At 36.5% G+C, this 22,228-nt stretch overlaps 1 protein-coding gene across 1 annotated transcript; it reads right to left on the bottom strand.

Annotated features, from left to right (window-relative positions):
- Positions 1 to 1,650: 1,650 nt before the first annotated feature.
- LOC146135330 (NF-X1-type zinc finger protein NFXL1-like) lies at positions 1,651 to 16,895 on the bottom strand. The gene is made up of 19 exons (XM_083395763.1): positions 16,862 to 16,895; positions 16,227 to 16,315; positions 15,613 to 15,727; positions 15,017 to 15,150; positions 14,471 to 14,613; positions 13,968 to 14,137; positions 13,077 to 13,222; positions 12,022 to 12,183; positions 11,046 to 11,240; positions 10,096 to 10,227; positions 8,731 to 8,821; positions 8,149 to 8,251; positions 7,468 to 7,561; positions 6,950 to 7,024; positions 6,543 to 6,758; positions 5,433 to 5,599; positions 4,672 to 4,855; positions 3,916 to 4,002; positions 1,651 to 2,658 (listed from the first exon to the last, which is right to left on the bottom strand). Exons 1-19 carry the CDS (start codon positions 16,893 to 16,895, stop codon positions 2,407 to 2,409), a joined length of 2,589 nt encoding a protein of 862 aa, XP_083251889.1. The 3' UTR covers positions 1,651 to 2,406.
- Positions 16,896 to 22,228: the final 5,333 nt, after the last annotated feature.

Here is a 22,228-nt window from a genome sequence, read left to right as displayed (position 1 = left end):
GAGTTACTAAAACATAATTTTGTTTGTTTTACTAGGAGTTACCAATAAGTTTCACTTACAAATTAGTCGGATTAGGCTTAAAATATAGTTTTACAAGAGTTATACAATACAGTAATATAAATAACGTTTCGCCGTTACAACAGAACCCTGTGAAAATTGGCTTACCGGTTTCTAAGAGGAATATAAAAGAATCCCTGGCTCGAACTAAACGTTTAAAGTTTAAATTATAAATACGAAATGGTTCCTGTGAAATCACGTGGAAACAGAAAAACGACCAGAGCGTTGCAGTTGCTAACTCTCTTACGCCAAACAGCGGAAGCTTTTTATTTTAAATAACTCCACTTGAAATTCAATTACGCACCGTGCTATAATGAAAAAGTACAGCATATGATCACTTTGCAACTTGCAAATTTTTGCAACATGCCCTAACTACAAGGAAATAATTCCATACACATTGTTACTTGCATGATTTATTGATCAAATTCCTGCTAAAAGGTAACAAAATTAAATTAAGTTACTGGATTTATTATGCTTGATTTACGCAACACTTAGCTTAAATCAGTAGTTTCCAAACTTTTTTGAGTGCGATCCATTTTTGGTAACACCTCGCAAACTAAGACACTGTTAACTAGTAATATGCTTGTATTTACTGAATTTAGCCGATTTTTAGCAGACAGTTTAAAATGGGTTAATAGCGTATTACTTTAGCAGACAGTTTAAAATGGGTTAATAGCTAATAAAAACAAATCAATGTTTTTTTGGAGGGTCATAACATTTTTAGAGTAACGTCACAAACTTACGTTATAACGGTACGTCATTAAAATATGATCACCCAATGTTTCGATTAATCTACTGCAAGCTGTCACAATTTCTAAAGATGTCGCGGACTCTATTTTGTATTTATTAGACCATGACGAGAGCGAAAACGATAATAATTGACCTCGGCTTACTTCGAATAAACAAAGTTCGTCGATTGCTTTCTTAATGGACGTTTGCATTTAATTTTGTCCATAAAAAGGTTAAAACCATGTTACAGATTTCAGTTCAACATTAGTTTCAAAGCAATTCTTTCAACTGGAGAAGTTTGTCGAGGGTCGCACCATTTTAGTTAGATGACTGCAGGTGACGCAAGCCTAGACTAAGCAAATTGTAACCTAAAATACCTCAGAGCTCAAGTAATGGATCTCTTGATCTGTTCCTTATGAACTAATCACAAAAATAAACGATCTCTATAGCCCTTAAAATTAAATGCTGTGGTCCACAATTTTGGTTCGGGACTGCAGTTGGCACGACCCTAGGCTAAGTAACTGAAAATCGTAAACTAAAATACCGCAGAGCACAAGTAATAAATCTTGGCAAACACTGCTGATCCGGTCGCCTTAAACAAACAAAAATCACTTGGCTTAGAAAGGAGCCACTAAGGTAGGTGGGACGACGCATACGAATCATGGAGCTTTAACATTAGAAAAAGGCAACGTGGCAACTGTTTTTTGATTAATGCTGCAAAGAAAACCAAGCTATCTCCAACGATGTTAGTTGGGTTTATTTCGCAACGCGCAAATCAACCGAACGTATAAATAATAGCGATAGGTTTTTGATTATTGAACAACGTCCAAATTAACTAGAAAAAAAATCAGCACAGAGAGAAATAACTTATTGATAAATAACCCTGGTCAACAACGTTTTTATTCAGATTTGGAAACCCTTCTTGAATTTTCCTGATATAAGTTTGGTAAACAGTTTAAATGAAAATAAATTTGTTGGATGTAAATTATTTGCTTTTCATATATCAGCATATCAGTTCTATAGTATTTCTAGAACAAAGATTATCATTAAACTAAATCTTTTAACAACATCATAAATAATATATCAAGAAAATGCCAATATTGCCAAATAAATACATGTTACAACATAAATGTTTCACGCATAAAATATATGCTAGTTTTATAATCGTTGTAAGATAAACATTATTCACACATGTGAGAGGTATCTACAATTCACAGAAAACAAAGGTGGACGACAAAGTTAACGATGTTTAACGAAACTCTTTTGATAAACTTTGGTCAGCGAGTGACTTGGGCTTTGTGAAAAAGTTTAAATGAGTCAGCGAAACAACTAGCACTAACAATATTTGACAGCGTGCGTTCACCGAATGAGTATAGTAGCGATTGGAATGGTAGAACATTTATTTTACGAGTATTTTTCGAAAATTGGTTTAAAAAAAATTAAGAACCGTAAATGACATCCAAGGCAGATTTTCACCCTTATTCCTTATTTTCAAACAAATTTTAGCATTATGATAAGCCACCAAATTTTAAAACATTAAGTCCGCTTCTAAAAAGCAGCAACTACACGCGAAAAACAACAGGGTCATTTAAACACTGCCACTTCTGCGGAAAAGAACAGCTAAACAACGGTACCGTAATAGGCAAAACCAAAGGCAGTCAGCATAACAGCAAAGGCCAGGAGAAACTGCAGCACAACAAACGATCTGCCCTCTTTAAAGCGGCTCCACCAACCCTCTTTTGTCACTTGGTCTGCCGAGGTGCGTCGGTTTATTCTGGAGCGCCGATGGAGCTTTCTCTCGAATCGCTCCACTTCTTCTTTTTGCCTTTTTTCCTCCGCTTCTCTTTTCTCTCGCTCGGCTTGGTCTTTTTCCTGATCGAAAGGCAACACGAGCTTAAATATTAAACTGCAAAAAACTTGTTTAACGAAATGAAAATGGATAAATGTTTTGCGCAACTGTAAAGATCCCCTATACCAGCAGAAGTCGCAAACCTACGCACACGTGGCTCTTTTACTTGTGACACCTTGCTCTCAACAAATTCGTGACTCCTGTTTTTTGAATACTACTAATAAAACTTTTCCATGACGTAACACTTAACAATCAACCAAAACAGTGCAGACATGAACTGTATTAAGTGTTGAAATGTTAGATGGATCTCACCGAAAATCACATGAAAATATGTAGCTTTTATGGTCCATTAACCAACGCGGTTCCCGGCGTGGTTTCAAGGCTTACAATGTTATTCAAATATATACAATCAGCTCGTTTTAATGCGGCATGTTAATGAACAATAAAGAAACATAAATATCAAGAATAAACTAAACAACTATTCGGCATGAAGAAAATTTAATGATTTATTTATGGGTAATTGCCTTAAAAACAAGTAAATTTCGATCATTTTCCAAAGATTTGATAGGCATGCATAATTTGCATATTGCATAATGTACGCTTTACATACTTTCGATGAATAGAAAATTGCGGAAATATCTAACAATTATACAAATAAGTGTTATAGCAAAATTAATAGCATGTTTTGGACGAGAGAGTAAATGGCACCTAAGTGCAAGTTAAAAAGTAGAGGGCACGAGTCAAAGCGGACGGAAAGCATGGTTGCGTTTGAGGAAACCGCAAAATAACTAGCAAGGGTCCACTATACCCGCAATTTGACGTCCTGACCTTATCGCAATATAGTAGGCATACTGTACTGCAGCAACTGCGTAAAATTAGAGCGAGAAATGTCGAAATTAAAACATTCGATGACAGACCGATGGACCACGATCGTCCCACACCCTATTCCTACAGTTTCAGGCGTTATTATGGCCATTTAGGCCTAATTCCGAAGAATTTAGGATTTATTCCGGCGGTTTTATGTCTTATTCAGACATTTAGATTCTGCGATGTATATTAATGCGTATTTGGCTTTATTATGTCGTTGGACTTAATGCTAAGGTATTATAGATTTTCTGAATAAGGTATTGTTGCCTTGTAGGTTTTTTTTTGTTCTTGTTGGAAAACCTAGATTATTTCTTAACCTTTTTAGTGCTAAATTCTCTTCTGTCGGCTGCGAATTAAACAGTCCGTGTCCTGAACATAAAAAAAACATTACTTAAACACGGACGAGCACTCACGGCTTGTTTCTCCGCTTTGATTTTCTCGCAAATTTGGTCGCAGGTCACTTTTTGCTTGTTGCTTTGCAAGTGGCCGCACACAAAATCCTGGAATAAATAAAAGTTATTTTAAATGCGCCAAACGTAAAACAAAATTCAGTTGCACAAAAACAAGATTTAAAAATACGGTAAGAAATAACATATGCGCTTTTGAAGCCCGGTAACTTTGATTTGAAAGCAATTCGTGTAGCTTGATTTCGGGCTATTTAACTATTATATTTGGCATCTAGGGATGTCCGATACTTGATATTATATTCAGGTGCCGACACACGATATTTGGGACAAAATGGACCGCGATCCGCTCCGAAACAAATGGCGAAATTACTATGCTTAAACAAGTAATATAGGTAGGTGAGATTGAAACATTTAAGGGTAATATTTGCATATTATTAGATTTAATCTCTTTTGGTCGTTGAGACGTGTAGTTTCCTACAGTTTCCAACCTTCTATACCGTTTGACAATTTTTTCAAGAAATAAATCGTTGCGTTAAGTCGCAAACCAGGGCCGAAATTACCATGTTAATCCGATCAGATACCATTCTAGTATCGGAAAAGTAGCGATGCTACCACTTGATTGCATCATATCTGCGTACCTGGGGTTCGTTCGACCTTTAAAACGTTTTGCCTGAAATTGTTAAATTACGACAGGACGAAAGAGTTAGCTAATGTGGGCTGCACAGTGCACAGCAAAGATTGAACAAATCGTTAAACGGTTACCTTTTTCTTTCGTTTACAAGGACATCGTAGAAAAACTCGCTTGGTACATGTATCGGATGCGGGACAGTCCCCTGAATGGCAAAACAAGGGGCACATGTGGCCGCATGGGGTCAAAGTTCGCGGACAATTGCTACCGCATGACGTCATTCGGTCGCGTTCTGCTTTGCTGCGCGCAGTCCAATCACTGTGAAAATAACATACCGTTAATAAAAAATGTAAGTTTTCCTACTTTAGAACAGAAAATTAAATTAAATCCAAAAAAGCACAATAAGGGTTTTAAAAATGTGAAAAGGAAATGCGAAAACAAATTAACAAATGTATTTTTCTTTAAATAAAGAATTCACAAAGTTAATCGTCAAAAGCAAAAAAAGAAATAAAAATAAGAAAATCAGTCAATTTTATATCTCTAAAATATGCGATTCATTAATAAGTTCTAGTCATTTTAAAGAGAAATATATTTCACCACAAAATAAAGCATTACCAGTCTCTCAATTCGAATGAATTCTTCGAATTAGGGAAACAATCAGTTTGACATCTAATACCAATTGTTAAATTGTTCTTCCGGAAAATTTTTAATAAAGTACCAACGTTTTGACCACCTATTTAGGCAATATTATTGCCAATATAGGCGAAAATCTATATATTTAAAATCGAAACAATGCCAGGCAACAAAAGTGTTTTCATAATCTTATATGTTATGCACACTTTGTTTGCGCCAGTTACTATGTTTTTGCAGAGAAACTGAACGTGTTTGTACATACCTGCAAAGGTGTTTTAGTGGAACCGCTCCGCAGTGACACTTCGTTCTAATTCGCTTGCGACAGGGCGGGCATTCCCCGGAATGGCAGCTGAGTTCGCAGGGGTGAGCACAACCTTTGGGTCGAGGTAAGGCGCAAGGCTCTTCGCAAACCGTACAAGTGCTGCCAGCCTGTATCATAAATGCTTGGGTTACTCAGTGATATCGTATTAAACAGTGTTGTAAATCAAGTCATTTTGAAAGTCCTAGTCAAATTTCTTGTAAACAAACTTAAGTCAAGGTATTTTTTAAAGAACTTAAGTGCGAATCAAGTCAATTTCAAGTGAAGTCCTTCTTATAAAAAATTAAACGTTTAAAGTGTAACTCACAAAACGCAACATATAGAAAGCAAACCGTTTGATGGGCAAAACTTAAGATAAATAACTCAATTTTATTCAAAAAAATGCTTATTGAAAACACTTCGTTTCAACCCTTGCCCAAAAAACTTAAGTCAAGTCAAGTCATTTGAAAACACTTACTTAAGTCAAGTTATTGACTTAAGTCATTACAACACTGGTACTAAATAACAAAAAGGCGTAACAGCACAATTTTGTGCAGTTGCTGAATGGGAACTCATTATATCGGTAACAATTTAGTCGCAGACAAACAGAATTGTAGAAAAAAACTTTTGAACTGTTTTGCTGGGAGAACTCTACAGGTCTGTTTTTATTGAAACCCTTTTTATGTTTAAAGGAAACTAGTTTAATGCAGCATCGTTTAATTTAGCAATAGATTTAAAAAATCTTAAGTTAACCAACCATTATATCTTCAAAGATTTCTTGAAATGTAAAAAATCGTAGTATTTTTTAGGCATAGCAAGAATAAATGGTTCGAGGTTGTAGTAAGACGTTAGACGTATGAAGAATATGAAAGCCCATACAGAAGTAGGTAGCATTTTCTCAACGTTTTGAATAAATCTTAAGATAATGGTTGGAGTAAGACGTAGTAAGAAGAATATGAAAGACCATACAGAAGTGATATCTACCTCTGTATGGGCTTTGATATTCTACTTACGTCTTACTACGCAATGAAGCCGAACTTCCGTTACCTCAGTTGGAGAACTTGCATCCAGTACGACGTGACACAAAATGGCGCAGGTGTGGTTTCGACACTGGAGTGCGCGCCCGCACAAGCGTCCACAGCTGAAATCTCTTGCGTCACAACAGGGGAATGTGGAGGTCTCGTGTTGCCCCCTGCACACCACCCCCACGGGGACCTGACAAGGGGGGCAGGGGGTGCGTTCCAACTTATACTCGGGAAGGTGACGCTCCCAAGGAGCTCCAGTGTGGGCCTAGAAATAATAATGATGGGTTAAATGGGAGAATAAAGGTAATCGCTTTGTGTGTTACTTGGTCAGGTTCATATTTTAGGTTTTTACAACTTGCAGATTGATTTTTGTTCGAAGTGTTGCGCTTCTTTTAATTAAATTTTGTACACTTCTACTATTTCATATTGCTGCCAGACAATTTAAAAATGACTCACGGCGTTTTTCACAAGGACATTGTCGTGACATACGGCCGGACAGGAATGACCGCACTTAAGCGTTTCCAAGCATATCTGTAAAACATGAAAATTGATTAGAACTGGAAATTGATTTTCAACGTAAATTTGGGCTTGCCCTATGACAGAATATACATGGCACAGATTAAAGAGCTGTTTTAGATAGTGGGCTCACTATTAAATTTTTCGGTATTTTAAAAAGATAATTTTGGGGAAAAACCTCGTTAATTTTATACAAAAAAAGTGTCGAAAATTGTAGAGATAAAAGCCGATCTTGACTAACAAAAAAACTTTTGAAGGCAAAACGATTAAGTGTATAAACGTAGGGAACACATTTTGATTTTCCTTTTTTCTCCATGAATTTTAAAACACCCATACAATAATGTTATTTTCGAAACAACAAACATTTTTTCAACATTGGTTGAATTTAAAAAATTATTGAAATAACGGTTCTGGAGATTATTACAGTTATACACATTAAGACGAGTGGGACGGCCAACCTGTTTGCACGAAGGACAATCGCCAAAGTGGCAAGTGTGCGGAAGACGTTTTGCGTGGTGACAGTTCGGCTTGATCAGGCACAACTTGCGACATCTAGAAATAGAAATTGTAAAGCTTTTACACTAATTATAGAAAACAATAAACGAAAGGCTGTTTGGCTGGACACACGAAATCATTCATCTGGACTTGAGTGCTACTTAAGAAGTAATAGAGCTTTATTTAGAATTGCATTAGCAAATCGAGGGTGTTAACAAATGCTAACTCCAGTTGATATGGGTGAAAGGGGTGAAAACAAAAGCAGTATTCTATCTGACTATAAATTTACCAGTAAGTTATTTCAAAAACAACTTTAAGCCCCAGTCAAAGTCATCAATTGCCTAAGTCAAGTCATTATTTGAGCAAGTCAACTTCAAGTCAAGTTTTTGAGTTAAAAATAAAACGTTAAACTGTTAAAATTAGTAAACTCTTCAGTGTATAACCAATATCTTAGGCATATTGTTTTACTTGCAAAAATGTAGATAACAAAATATTTTATTTCAGACACCAACTATAAACCAAGCCAGTCAAGTCATTCGTTCAAAATACATGAAGCCAAGTGAAAGTCATTCGGCCCAAGAGACTTAAGTCAAAACACGTCATTTAAAACACACTTAAGTCCAAAGTCATTGTCAGGACATTACCTTGGCGGTTTGGTGTTTTTTTCCTTGCCGCACACCACAGTCACCACACTGGATCCACATCTACATCCCACTTTTGACGTGAGGGGACAAGGGTAGCAGGGGCCTGGAAAGATATAATATATAAAATTTATACCCTTACCCAGTTTGTTACCCAACCCCATCTGTTACCCACCACTAACCCCAAACAGGGCCATAAATTAGGTACCAAAGCAGCGGCGCCATTCAAACTAGGGCGCCCAAACGTTCACAATAAAACGACCTATGCCAGACCGACGGCCCCCAAAAGTATTAAGGCGTAATTTTAAACATTTAGGCCTCATTCCGACGAATTTATGGTTTATTTAAACAGGTTGTCTTATTCATACGATTAAGTTCTTATTCTGTCGAGAATATTAGTGCGTAATTGGCATTATTAAAAAAAAAAAAAAAAAAATGTCGTTGTTTTTAATACTTGTCGTTTGTTTTTAATACCATAGATTTGTTTGCTTTAGGTTAATGCTTTTTTGGTCTTATTTTGAGTTTACGAAATGAAATCCGTGCACAACACTTTTGCATATTGAACAACAACGCGATAAGGCTTACCTTGGTGGCAGAACATCTGACATTTGTGCTTCTTGCACTGTAGAGTTTTGCCGCAAGTTTGTTCACAAGGCGGACAGTCGCCGGTGCAACACTGAATACAACAAAGTATAAATGCCTTTAGAACAAATTATTGTACCTGGATAACCTTGAAGTATTTGGGGCGCTATGCCGAAAAATTTGAAGGTCGTAATATTCCACCTTGGGGCGAACATTTGTGAAAAATGGTGTTAAATTCCACCATCATGTGTAAAAAGATGGAAATAAAACTCCTGAGCGTGGAATTTTCCACCAACACTAATGGCATGAGATTTATAGCGTGGAAATTTCCACCCTGTGATTCTGAAAGCGGGGTAAAAGTCATGCAGTATTACAGGGGCGTGTCACAGTTTTAACGGGCGGCCAAACGCTAATGCAAAATATTGACGCTAAACACTTTGGTTTTATAAGAAACGAGTTTTCTGGCAATCTTTCATGACTTCATGGTTTGGGCAAATTGCAAAAGGCATATTAAGTGTCGCGCCGATGTCCTTCACAAACTGATTAGCCAGTTTTACATTATTCACAATTGTAACGAAGCATAACTCATTGACAAAAAGAGATAGACATGAAGCAACAATGGGTAAGAAGGCAATGGCTGTGCTGCCAATGATACGAATATGTTGTAATGTTTTGCGTTCAAAAATACGAATGATTCCGTTGGAGAAGTCAAAAATACGAATGATTATTTTAGGGACAAAAACATGTGGGATTGGCAAATGGATCTACTACTTGTAGAAGGCTGTGTGAGCCACAACATTGATGTAAATGTTGTACGCATGTCGCATATGCTATATCACGACCTTGATTTTTCGAAGTAAATTAGGGAGGTGCGGTTGTGCAAGAGATTGCCATTTTTTATAACGTGGCACAGCGGAACCGACTGACGCGGGCTTTCTACATTCGATGCTTAAATGAAAAGTAAGGAAAAGCTGAACCAAAATCGATTTTAATCCCAAAGAGTAACTAATCCACCTGAATTTATTGTAAGGTAGTATTATAAGCATAATTATGTATCGACAACCCGTCCAGTTAGAGTTTTTGTGCATTTTAGTAGTGCTTTTAATTAAAAAGGAGTCGGGTGGCACGATATGAAGACAACTCGTATTGTAATCTCGGCGAGCTTTCGCACAACCGTGCTTCATCAGGTCAAAGTGGAACAATTAATGTTGTCAAATTGACATCGTGTGGTTATTTGGGTGCGGAAAAAATACAACAAATTTTTGTGGAGATTTAGTTTCTTGGTATAACATGAATAAATCAACAATTTAAACGTGACGTTTTTAAATCTATTAAAAAGGGTAAATCGTTAGAATGATGCCAAAGCACCTTTCTCTTGCACTGGTGGTTGCCGCATCCCCTGATCTGTTGGCACCTGGCCTCGCAGGTGTACTGCTTCTGGCAAGGAACTTCCTTCTCTCGCTTGCCGCACCGACATGGCTTGCTGGTCATCAAGGGACACTGTAGACAAGACACGAAATCTATTTCGGTGAAAATTTTTAAGCGGCAGCGTCGCGAAAATAAAATAAACAAGGACGAAATTTAACAAATTATTTCTTGAAAAACAATGCCAAAGCCAAGTAGGTCGAGTTTATCGACACCATCTTAAAGAAGAAGTTTCGAAAGGCACTTGTATCACCATCCGTTAATGCGACTGAAATCTGTTCAAACCTCACTTGCAAAAGTTGCGCAAAATATATAACAAAAGACGGCTTTTTATATAAAATGATGTCAAATTATTCGACCAACTTTGACATATGATTTGCAAGCTACACTTCAGATCAGTGCATAAGTGTATCAAATTCAACGCTGGTAAAAAGAATTAGAAAACGTATAAGCGGAGACTTTAACGACTAATTCTACATCACAGGCGAATTTCACTTCACTTTCTTTTCAACTGATTTTAATTGGCCTTGCCAAGATTTTATATTTTGCTCTACTTACTTCCACCCACTGACCGTAGTTTGGTGAGCCGCGAACAAAGGCAAAATACCGCCTATAGTTGACGCAGCACTTACCGACAAAGCGACAACAGGAAAGAAATCATACAAAAAAACGTGTATTCTTATTGTATTGTTGTTGCTGTTGTTGTTGTTGTATTGTTGTTATTATGTTATTGTTGTTAGAACAGTTAGAGGAAGGCGGAAGATGGATTGGGAAGAATTGCTGTTGTATTAACATTGATAGGCCAAGGCTGAGGATTGCTTACGAAGACCTCCGATTCTTTCGAAGGTTGAAAATATATTGGATAAAAAAAAACGAGATAAAAACGTACTTACAGAGCCGCAGGGGCCGAAATGGCACTTCCTTGGGCATTTGTGCGCGCCAAAGCAGCCCAGGTTCTTGCCGCAAGTGTCCTGACAAGCTGAAACCTCCTCTGTACACGAAAGCTGGGGAAAAGCCAGCTTACCGCAGGGGCAAGTTCGCTCACCACTTCGGGGACACCGTCCGCAGTCGCCCGCACGGTGGCAGACCTGAGTTAAAGCAGGGAGTTAAACTCGCGAGAAAATGACGTCATAATTACGTCATTATTTCGACAAGTGTTATGTATGTATGTTGGAGCGTTGGGGATACGGTGTGGTGATATTTGTCGGGTGGTGGATGTTACGATGTTAATTAGGCAGCTATCGAAGCTTTTATTGTGAAGTTACAGGGTTTGCCACACAATAAAAAAAATTCAATGACTCTTCAAGGAAAAATTGTAGGTTTTTAAAGACAGAAAATTGGATATCGCTTAACGATTTTTGAATACAATTCAAAAAGCAAAACAGTATAAATCCAACACAGTCAAAAAAACTTTTTTTAAGGCACTTTCAAACGCATAGTATATTTGACATAAAACAAATTGCAAAGACTCTTGAAATAACTTTTTAAAACAAAAATCAAGGTTCAGAGATTTTGTAGCAATCCTGGGTTAGTTATTGAAGTAAAAAAATCCCGAAGTAACAAATCTATGTGTGAGTTAACTTGATGCAGGATGGTTTGTATAAACATGGAACAGGAGATTTTAAATCACGACCTGGAAAATGTGCAATGTCCACGTTTTATCCCCTTCAACGCATCCATCACATTTGCTTTAATCGACAAAAAACGCACTTCGTACACATATTTGAAAAACATTAGGGACCGAGTTAACTAATATTGCTAACCTATTAAATAATACAAAATTTAATATTCTCTCTCTATTAAGCGCCAACCAGCTTTACAATTTGCATATCACACTTTCAGGCAATTTGAGATCGTAGTTCGAGTTACCTTTTCACAGAAGTGATGTCCGCACCCCATTTTTTTGCCGCACACTTTGTCGCAGTGCCAGGTCGGTTGTAAGCAGGGCTGGATGCGTCGCTCACTGCCGCAAACGCAATCTTGGATGCTGGATCGTTCGCATGGAGTGCATTCACCTCCGTGGCAAGTCATCTAAAAATTTTGTAGCAATAATTAGATGATGTTGTGAATGGCGTTAATCGAAACAAAATTTTTAAACTGTACGACAATTATATTTTAAACTGTAGGGCAATTTTTTAAGGCTTGAAGTTTTTATTGAGTAGTTGATTATATTTCCTTCCTTTTACGTCTTTACGATAATCTAGTTGAAACAATTAAAAAAATATATCTTTGGCTCGCGATCGTAAGTTTGGTGACCCCTGATTTAAACAAATGACTTACCAAAACAATTGCATTAAGTTGATTTCAGTGTTGGTTTGGGCAGAAGTTAATCAGAATTTCCACTTTTGGTGGCGACCATTTTTTTAGCTCAGGGCTTAATTTGTTTGACATCAAACGTCAAAAGAAGACCACTCTTCATTAACCATTGTATGTATGTACACTAGCCACGGCGTTAAAATTTATAAAATCATATTTAAAGGGTTACTGACGCTCCGCGAAGTGGTTCGATTCCTCACACTAAAAAGTGCCAGAGGTTTTTTCGTATGTTGTTTAGAAAGGATTTCTTTTTTTTACCTATTTGGTCACTTTACAAAGAGTTTGAAACCGATAATTTGAAGCAACACATCTGTGCAATTTGTTTACAGCATTAAAAAATAAATTCATAACAAATCATTGGTTCGCGTTTTGTGGCCGTAACCGCATTGCACGGCCAGGATATAGTTTTGAATCACCAAAGCTAAACATTTAGCTTTCATTCCGCATATAAATACTATCTTATAAAATCAACCCACTTTGGAATTGGCTGAAACGTTGCTCAAAGTCGTTGTCATTAAAGTGAAAAGTTGATTAACGCGGTCTAGCGTTAATCGATCAAATTCCTAAGTATTCTGCAAAGAGGCAAAAAAAGAAGAATGTCAGCTGACCTGGCAGCGATGTTTCCTGCAGGCCAGTTGCTTGCTGCAAGGTTGTCCGCACGACCATTCTCCTTTCCCGCATCTCCTCATTTTCGGTGATTCTTTCCCGCAATGGCAGGGCAGCATTACGGTTTGGGGGCACGGCGGGCAAGGACCTTGGACACAGACAAAATAGAGGAATGAGTTTAAATAGAGTCGAGATAACAATATGGCAGCTATAGTCTCAGCTTAATGTTATTTAATCATTGTGCTTATACTTTAAACTGCAGCCGACACATGCGATGTAGGACCAAGTTAGCGCTCACTTTCGCCTGGCAAAAGTCTTAAGCCAAATATTGTTGGAGTTATCAGATCCATAGGTACCTAATTTTCGAAATTCTAGTGCGTTATTTTCTAGATCAGCGGTTCTCAAACTGGGCCGCGAACTAACTGAGAGGAGAATTAGTCTTAGGTTTTTAAACATTAGGCTTTAGCCGATTTTTAAACATTAGTCTGTGTTTTAAACATTATCTGTCATTATTATTGTCTTTAGTTATATTTTATTATTCGATCATATAGCGTGTTTTATGATGCATCTTGTGACATCATAAAGCAACTATTATGCTGTACCATTTGCTATCAGCGAATCGCTCGCATTAGTTAGAAAGTTGTTGCATCAGAAAGAATCGAACTGCACTAGTGTACTACAAGAAACATGGGTCGCCTGGCCCATTTGTTTATTTGCGATAAATTCTGTTAACCGCCGCAACACACACGCGTACAGGGCAATTTTGTCACGGCGAGTGCTGATTAAAAAACACTTGCTTGAATGGCTAGTGCAAATTGTTATTCAATAAAAACCATGACTTGTTTTTTGTATATAATTACGATTTTTTTTATTCCTTCAGTAATGTGACTCACCTGGATGGCATAGCAGTAAACACTGGTGACCACAGTTTGGGTTTTTCAGCGGTTTGTTGCACTTGGACCCACATGAATGGGGTAGCAGCCAGGGGTCAGTTGGGGGGTTTTCCCGGCTACCACAGAAGCACTTGTAGGTCTGAGGACATTCAGATCTTTGGAACTCATTCCTGCCAAACAGGGGATTAAACAAGTTTATACAACAGAATGGCAGTACAAGAAAAGCATTATGTTAATAAAAAAAATGACATGGGGTAAAATGTCAATCTTAGTAGTATAATTTGAACAATAGTCAATATAACTCACAAAAATAAAATTACTAAAAGAATTGCAAAAAATGCAGATTTAGTAGATTTTTTATCTTTCATAGAAATAAAATAAATGAAGAATTTTAATGTAAGATCTTTACCTGTGTATGTTATGCTGTTCAAAAAACGAAATATCAACCACTTTAATAGCCTTTTTATAATTTTTAGCAAAGTACCAACATTCCACCAACTCACCTGCACTTTGGGCAGTACCACGGTTGGTCCCTATTTGGAAAGTACTCGTCTGATAGCAAAGTGGCCTGGGCTATACCTTCCAGAACCCACTGTTTAATGCAGGGAAGGTGGAAGATGGAAAAACACGCTATGCAATTCCAAGTCTAAAATAAAAGTTTTTTCTTCCAAAGCTTTCAGGTTACACGATTGTACCCAGGGCTGTGGAGTCAGTGTCAGGACTCAACAGAGTCCGTTTGTTTTGCTGGAGTCAGACTTGCTACTCAAGTAAGACAATGTAGAACTACCAGAGTCCAGGGTCCAACATGTACAATGCACATGCACAGTCTGAAAAAACTGACATGGTCTCAACTCTCAAACTTTAGATTGTAAAGGTAGAATAGCATTTTTTTACCGGACTCCGCAGCCCTGATCATGGTAGCAAAATCCAGTTTTTAATAAGTTATTCTTTACACGTTTTACAACAGAACATATGTGAATAATATAATTCATTACCAAGTTTTAGCATTTGAAAAAAGTTTTTTTTTTACTTAGCCATGCAAGTGATACCTGTTCAGCCCTTTTTATACTTGAAATGCAAATCAGGCATGTCAATGCACCAGATTGGCAGGACTCAGTAAGATATTGAGCGGTGATACCGAGCGATACTTCTAGCGGACCCTGCCCATTGGCATTGTGATCACCTACGACATAAAACAACCAAAGTCGGTCTAAAAAATATATACCTTTAACACTTTAATTTAGTTAATTTTTCTTGTTTAAGCATATACTAATGAAGCAATTTTACTTGGATCATGATACTTTATTCAAAATATCAGGCATCGTTATCGGATTAAAATTACAAGTATCAGACATCTCTACTATCACTATTCTGCGTGCCAATGCTAGTGCAATTCGCTATGGGCAACTGTTGAACGACATCCACGATTTCAATTGGCAAACGCCCTAAGCAAAAAATTGTTGGCAGTCTGATTCAGAATAATGGAAATCATTTTCAAAAATGATTTACTTTATTACTATCAGCTACCTTCAGCTAAATGAATAATTTAAACTTAATTTTTTTTAAGAATGTTTACCATCCATCACCCAAGGTTGCTATTGCTCTCATGTTTAATCGGGCAAATTCAACAATACACCACGCTTACCAGTGCCTTTAAAATAACTTGTGAGTTTTGACAAAATTTCATCGTCATTTAGTTCTTCTTCATCAGATGAAGACTCATAATCTTGATTGTAAGTTTTCATCAGCTGATCAGCAGTCTGTCAACATAGCCCAACATTTTTACAGATTCACTACACTACAAAAAGTACATAGAAAATGTACGGTTGACTTCTCAAATTCACATATTTCAATCCACTTTTTAAATCCACATAGGAAAAATTTGTTGCGAAATTCTATTTGTTGAAAACTGTAGCACTGGTAAGATGTTGTGAAATTGCCATTATCAAAACCTTCTGCAGAGTAAACTATTTGGTTTGTAAGCTCAAGATATAAAATTATACCAGTAAGAACTAGTAATAAGTTCCTAGTTTAACAAAACGTTGCTTTGTTTAGTATTTGTGAATGTTTTAGTGTGTTGCACACTACTAAGAGTTTGTTACCAGTTGTTTTAAACAAGTCATCTGTGGAATTTTTTCACAAAATTAAAACAAAAATACGATTACAAATCATTGATGTACGTTTTGTTGTTGTGTCATTGAAGCTAAAAATGTAGCTTTCATCCTGCACAGGAAACATTATCTCAAAAAACCAACATACTTTGGACTGCTCTTGCCTTGCTTGGCTGAAACGTTGTTCAGCACTGTGGTCATCAATGTCAAAAGTTGAAAGCCTCGTGGTGGAATTTCCTGCAAAATAACAATGCAAAACATATAAGGCAATGTTATATGCTAAAAACATTTACTTAACAATGTCAACAAACCATAGTTTAGAAATCTATCACATTATTGGAAATGCAAGCCTAAATAATTTACATTTTAGTTGTGTTTAAACCTCTTGGACCCCAGAATAGAAAAGACGATTAGACAAGAATATGTTTTGTAACTTGTAAGGTCAATCTTTTCTAACATAAGGCGTATTTAAAAATTATTACACATACTATTATGTGGCTAAAAAGGTGTACAATTATTCGGTTTTTAAAACACAAATTTCAACAATTATATCTTACTTTATTTCAATTGCTTTTATAAAAAAAAATGCATAAATTATACTAACTAGGCAATAATTTTCTATTTGGAAATCACGTTGAACATTTCTACTTTTCCTGTATGGAAATTTGCAAAATTTAGTAGGCTATATATATTTGTTACATAAGATTAATGCAGATAAAGAGTGTATTTAAACCAGGGGTTCTTAAACTTTTTTTGTCGCGGACCCCTAAAATTTTATTTTACCTGGCGTTGACCACGGTAGGCGAAAAATTTCCATAATGACATCACAATGCAAATAGACCTCAGAAATCTGCCGATTTCGGTACAAAAAATGTAAAAGTATAATAGAGCCAACATTCCGTGCAAATCGTTTTAATTTTAGTTAAAAGTTATTTTAAAAAATTATTATTTTTTAAATGTATACTACTTTTCATTAGGCCTTCATGGACCCCCTAAAACTAGTTCACGAACCCCCAAGGGGTCCATGGACCCCAGTTTAAGAACCTCTGATCTAAACAAATAACAATCAACCTTGCATCCAAGCTGATCTTGTTCCAAAACCTTTACCATTCTGTTGATTCTTTGATGCAGACCCACGACCCCTTCCTTTTTGGTTTTTAGCAGAAGCAAACCTACCACCCCTCTGGCTGCTCATTATTCACTTAGAAATGAGCAAAGGCCCTACAACTAAAATCTAAACACTGGATAAAACATATGGTATAAACAAGCAACAAAAAGTTGTTTTGTAAAAATTAAACAAACATCTAATTAGAATGTTACATTAATTATAGTTTTTTTCTTTACCTTAAGTTGGCATACTCTGACAAATGCACTCCTGAGAATTTTAAAATAAATTTGTGTACACAACTAAATTTTGAAAAAAAGGTTAATTTGTGGTAAGATTTTGAATCTTGGGCAAGAATAAAATATTGATTAGAACATGCACACCTAAAATTTGATACTGTATATGTATATCTGAGATCTTAGCGAGATCTGTTATGATATGCTGACTATTTACACATTAAATTATCCTGCTATATGGAAAGTAATTAAACCACTGTGACTTATTTTTTATAACAAACATTGTCTTTTTAATAATATGCAATCATTAAGCATGTACACATATACAAATCAATTCATATTTCATGCTATAAAAATTAAGGTTTTGGAAACGTGTCTGTTTAGTTCCAAAAATATTATTACTTGTTTATAAGCTAGTTTGCACACCTACACACATGATCTCAGTGTTTAGTGTAATGGTATGCCAACCCGCCATAACTTATGAAGAATTAGAACAGGAGTTACGGAATCATTAGTGCAAAAATACTAAGGACCATGCCATTGCTAGAATATCAATAGCCTCTTAGAACTAACTGTTGTTTGTGGATTGCAGTTCGTTTTTATCCATCTTAATTAAATAATGGCATAATGCTCTTTTAGTAATTTTTTATTTGGATAGTAGTTAATATTAGCAAGCCAAGGGTTACTTTGAACTATAGAAATTATCTTGCAGCAAGAACCCTTTTGATAAAACTGGCCCAGTAGGGTTGTCTTAACGGCGGTGAATGGTGATTAGTCGGGGGGAAATGAAAGGCATTGTGAATTATGATCCCACACCAAACGACATTATTACCTCGAACGAACAAGCAAACATTAAAACGTGCAAAGGTTAGGGTTTCTATGTTTAGTTATGTCAAATTAGTAATTTCCTAAGCTTTGAAAAAATCCTGGGTGACAAACCGTCTGCATTGCAAACATGGTGGTCATGCATAAAAAAACAACGATTCTGCATGCAAGGACGCCAAAAGGTATAGAAACTACAAATAACCAATAAGCATCGGATCCGATCCAATAATATCGTGATTTTGTTCCTATATCATTAATTGCAAACTGATTAAATCTTCTTTTGAAACGTTCGAATATTCCGATGATGTGGATTTACTTAACACAGTGCACTCGAGCGTAACAACATGCACTTGAAAAATGTTCTGGAAACTGTGAGTAATTGTGACGTCATATAGGAACATTTAAAATTAAACAAACAATAATTTCCACGATACACATTGCCTGCAAACTACTTCAATAGTTGAGGTTTTGTCAGTGAGCCTTAGGAACATTCAGTACAGAAGTTCAGGTGGGTGTCAGGGATTGTACTAACTATGCAGTTTTTATTTGTAGCTTATATTAAATTAGTAAAAGAGGCAATGGTTTTATCTGCGAAAAACAGCTTAATGAAATAAGGTTTTATATGGAGCACTTCGTTGTTCGAATCTATTTTAAAGTCCGTGCTGCTTTTTTTATAAAAGATCGCTCGGATCAACACATGGAAAGGCATTTGTAAAACCAATCAAATTTGAATATTTCTAAAAGACCAGCAGGATTTTAGCATCAACGCTGCCTACAAAATGTCCTAGTCGTTTTACGACGCTGGTCTAGATTCTAGAATCCTTCCACATTTGTCTCGTGGTTTATATTGCTAACATTATTCGGGTGAAAGTGGTAGTTTTGGTTTGGGTGGGTCAATCATTATTATTATACTGACTCTCCCATATTTATTTCTGTTACAGCTTACTGCATGCTGACCTATTTAGCTGTATCTTAAAAAGTTGCCATGCGCTCATTTTACAGAAAGTCTTGATGTGCTTACCGCAAGAGGGCGACAAGTGTCTGTTGCTAATTTGCCTTTAAAGCAGTTGTAATACCTGAACTACTTAAACGAGTGTAATACACTTTTAAAATTTATAACACTTTATAGGTCCAGGAACATTTGAGAGAACAAACTTTGAACTCATAAAAAAGACCAAAAAACATATCCTTAGTCTATAAGTGGTTTTACTGCAAAATAGTATAGTTAAACGTGGAATCAATCGATTGGAAGTTGCTCGTTTTTCTAAACCAAGTATTTAATAATAAACAGGTCCGTGAAACCTATTTGTACCGTATCATAGAAAAAATTACTTTCAGGGCTTTATGTTAATGTAGTTTTTAGTCATTCTCGTGCCTACTTAGTGTTCGCAAAACGGCGTTAATTTGATCGTTTTTTCGTCCATGGCAATTCTTTAGTGTATTTTGCTTTGTAGCCAAGTTACTTATAATTTTAGTAAAGTTACTTATAATTAGTTAATTTGTTTTTGCGTATATCAGCACTGTAAGTACCTCGTTCAATTGTCTACCTGCCGGTAGCCCCAAGTTAACCCAGTCATGTTTGTTCCATCGTATTACTGCGCACCAGTGTTGTAAAGAAGTCATTTTAAAACGAGTTTTTTTTCACTTTTGAAATGACCCATCAAGTCATTTGAAAAATACCTGAAGTCTAAGCCAAGTATTTTGCAAATATAACAAGCCAAGCTCCAGTCCAAGTCATTGATTGCCCAAATCATGTCTCAGTAAAGTCATTATTAGTCAACTTCAAGTCGTGGCATTGACATAAAGATAGAACGTTAAATTATTAAAATTAGTAAACTCGACCAATTACGAGCAACAATTCAGGTAAAAAATAACACAAATTCACTATACAGCATTAAAGTTGTATAAAACTTGGAATAAAATTTAATTAAAAACACTAATGTAATCCCAAGATATTTGACGAAGTGACCAGGATTAATTTATTTGTCCAAACAACTCAAGTCAAGTCATTTGGTCAAAAGATTTGAGTCGAGTCAAGTTATTTTGGTGAAAAGGCTTGAGTCAAGTCAAGCCATTTGAAAACAGTGACTTAAGTCATGTCAAGTCATTTTGGTCAAAAGGGTTAAGTCAAGTTAAGGCATTTGAAACAGTTACTTAAATGCAACACTGCTATCGTTACCTAAAAGCAAAAACACGGAAAAGTCGGCTACCGGGCCGTGCTCCCTTTATCGAGAAAACATAATATCGGCGCGCGAGACGTCTGGAACCTTGCCAGGAACACGCCGATTGGTTTAGAAGCGCGGGGCGGGAATCGCTGTTTGCGCGCTCGCTCGTTGAAAGATCGGCTCCAGACGCTTCCCTTCAAGCAATACCGCTTCAAAAATCCGCCAAATTTTGTTAAACATAGGATGTCGGATTTTGTTCGAAACGTTCATGAAGATATTACCAAGACAAAAAACTCACAGTAGATCGGCATCATCTTGATTAAGACTTTACCATACGAACTTGTATCATCTTTAGTTAATGTCATCATCTTCAGTTAAAAACATTAACTGAAGATGATACAAGTTCGTATCGAAACGTCTTAATCAAGATGATGTCGATCTACTCGACCTTTTTGGCTTTGCAATTCAATAAAAAAAAACTCTAAGTTTGCGTATTCTGATCTGTCCTATCTGAAATCGTATTTTCGATTTGCTGTCAAATCGGTTTTGTTCAGCTATTATAGCCTGTGTCAGGCTTTTAATTTTCTAAAAGTGCAGTGTTGTTTTTTCTCCATTGTAGGCGTTTTTTTGTTTTTTTCAAATCTAAAACATTATAATTTCAGTGTTTTGGGTATTCATTCCATTTAATATGTATACTATGAAGTAGTTTGTAGAAATTTATAAATACTTCGACTTTTTTATTTCGGATTATTTGCCATTATAGTGTAGGAGTTCCTTGTAATTTAAAACAGTGGTGAATAAAAAGGATGGAATGTTAATATGGCGCCTTCCGGGCAACATCTCTGTATGTTGTTTTGCCTTATCCTGAATATTTTAATATGGCTTTGCTATTTAAAATAGCATTTAGCTCTTCGTTTGATTTTTCATATATTCATTAAACAGTACACGTGTATATAAATCATTTTCGAAAATTTTTAAATCTAAATAGTTTTCCTTAACGCCTTTTAACGAAAATGTCGCCAAGACTAGTTTTCAACAAGATTTTTTGCTTGCTATAAAAGACACTCTGAATGGACAATGCGAAGAGCACCAAACGTCTTTTTTTTTTCATCTGGCAAGTTAAGCGAAAATTATGCATGAAAACTGGATAACAACGGACGAAGGCGCTTTATCGGCTACTTCGGTCTGCAGACTGGACTTCCGTCACTTTTCTGCGACGTCTTGCCTTTTTCTGTCATCGATCGCCTACGAGAGAGAGGGGGCGACGAAAAAATCAATGCCAGACGCCCGCAGAAGCGCCGTTGGAGAGTCGAAGGCTCGTCGAATGAGTCTCGGAAATTTGTAGACGGGCAGTCTTGTGGATAAGCGTCAGTTGTGCAGTCGCCGTTGCCGCTATCTGTATTATTAGCCCAGGCGTTCTTAACCAGGGGTACCCTCGGTGGTACGTAGCAATAAAGCAGGGGTACGCCATGCAGTACGAAATTATGCGCTTTTTAGGCATATTTGTGAAGAATGCGTAATTTACTAAAACCAACAACACAAACGGCATTAGTAAATTGACTGATTTTTCGTGTGTTGTAAATATTGTTGAACTTGCAAGACTGTAGTACTAGTTAGTGCATGCATTCAACGCTTAAGTTTAATTCCTAATATTACAATTTGATTTACTTCCGTCGGCCATTGCAGACAGGGGGTACGAGAAAATTTCCTGAAAGCTTAAAGGGTAGAAGCGCTAAAAAGGTTAAGAAACACTGGTTTAGTCGATCTGCGGTTTCGTCAAAGTTAACCGACTTGCCGTGGAATCGAAACGCTGTCAGCG

This window comes from Ascidiella aspersa, chromosome 8 (genome assembly GCF_963924565.1).
Source record: "Ascidiella aspersa chromosome 8, kaAscAspe10.2, whole genome shotgun sequence".
NCBI classification, from domain to species: domain Eukaryota; kingdom Metazoa; phylum Chordata; class Ascidiacea; order Phlebobranchia; family Ascidiidae; genus Ascidiella; species Ascidiella aspersa.
This window is presented reverse-complemented; position numbering and strand designations above follow the sequence as displayed.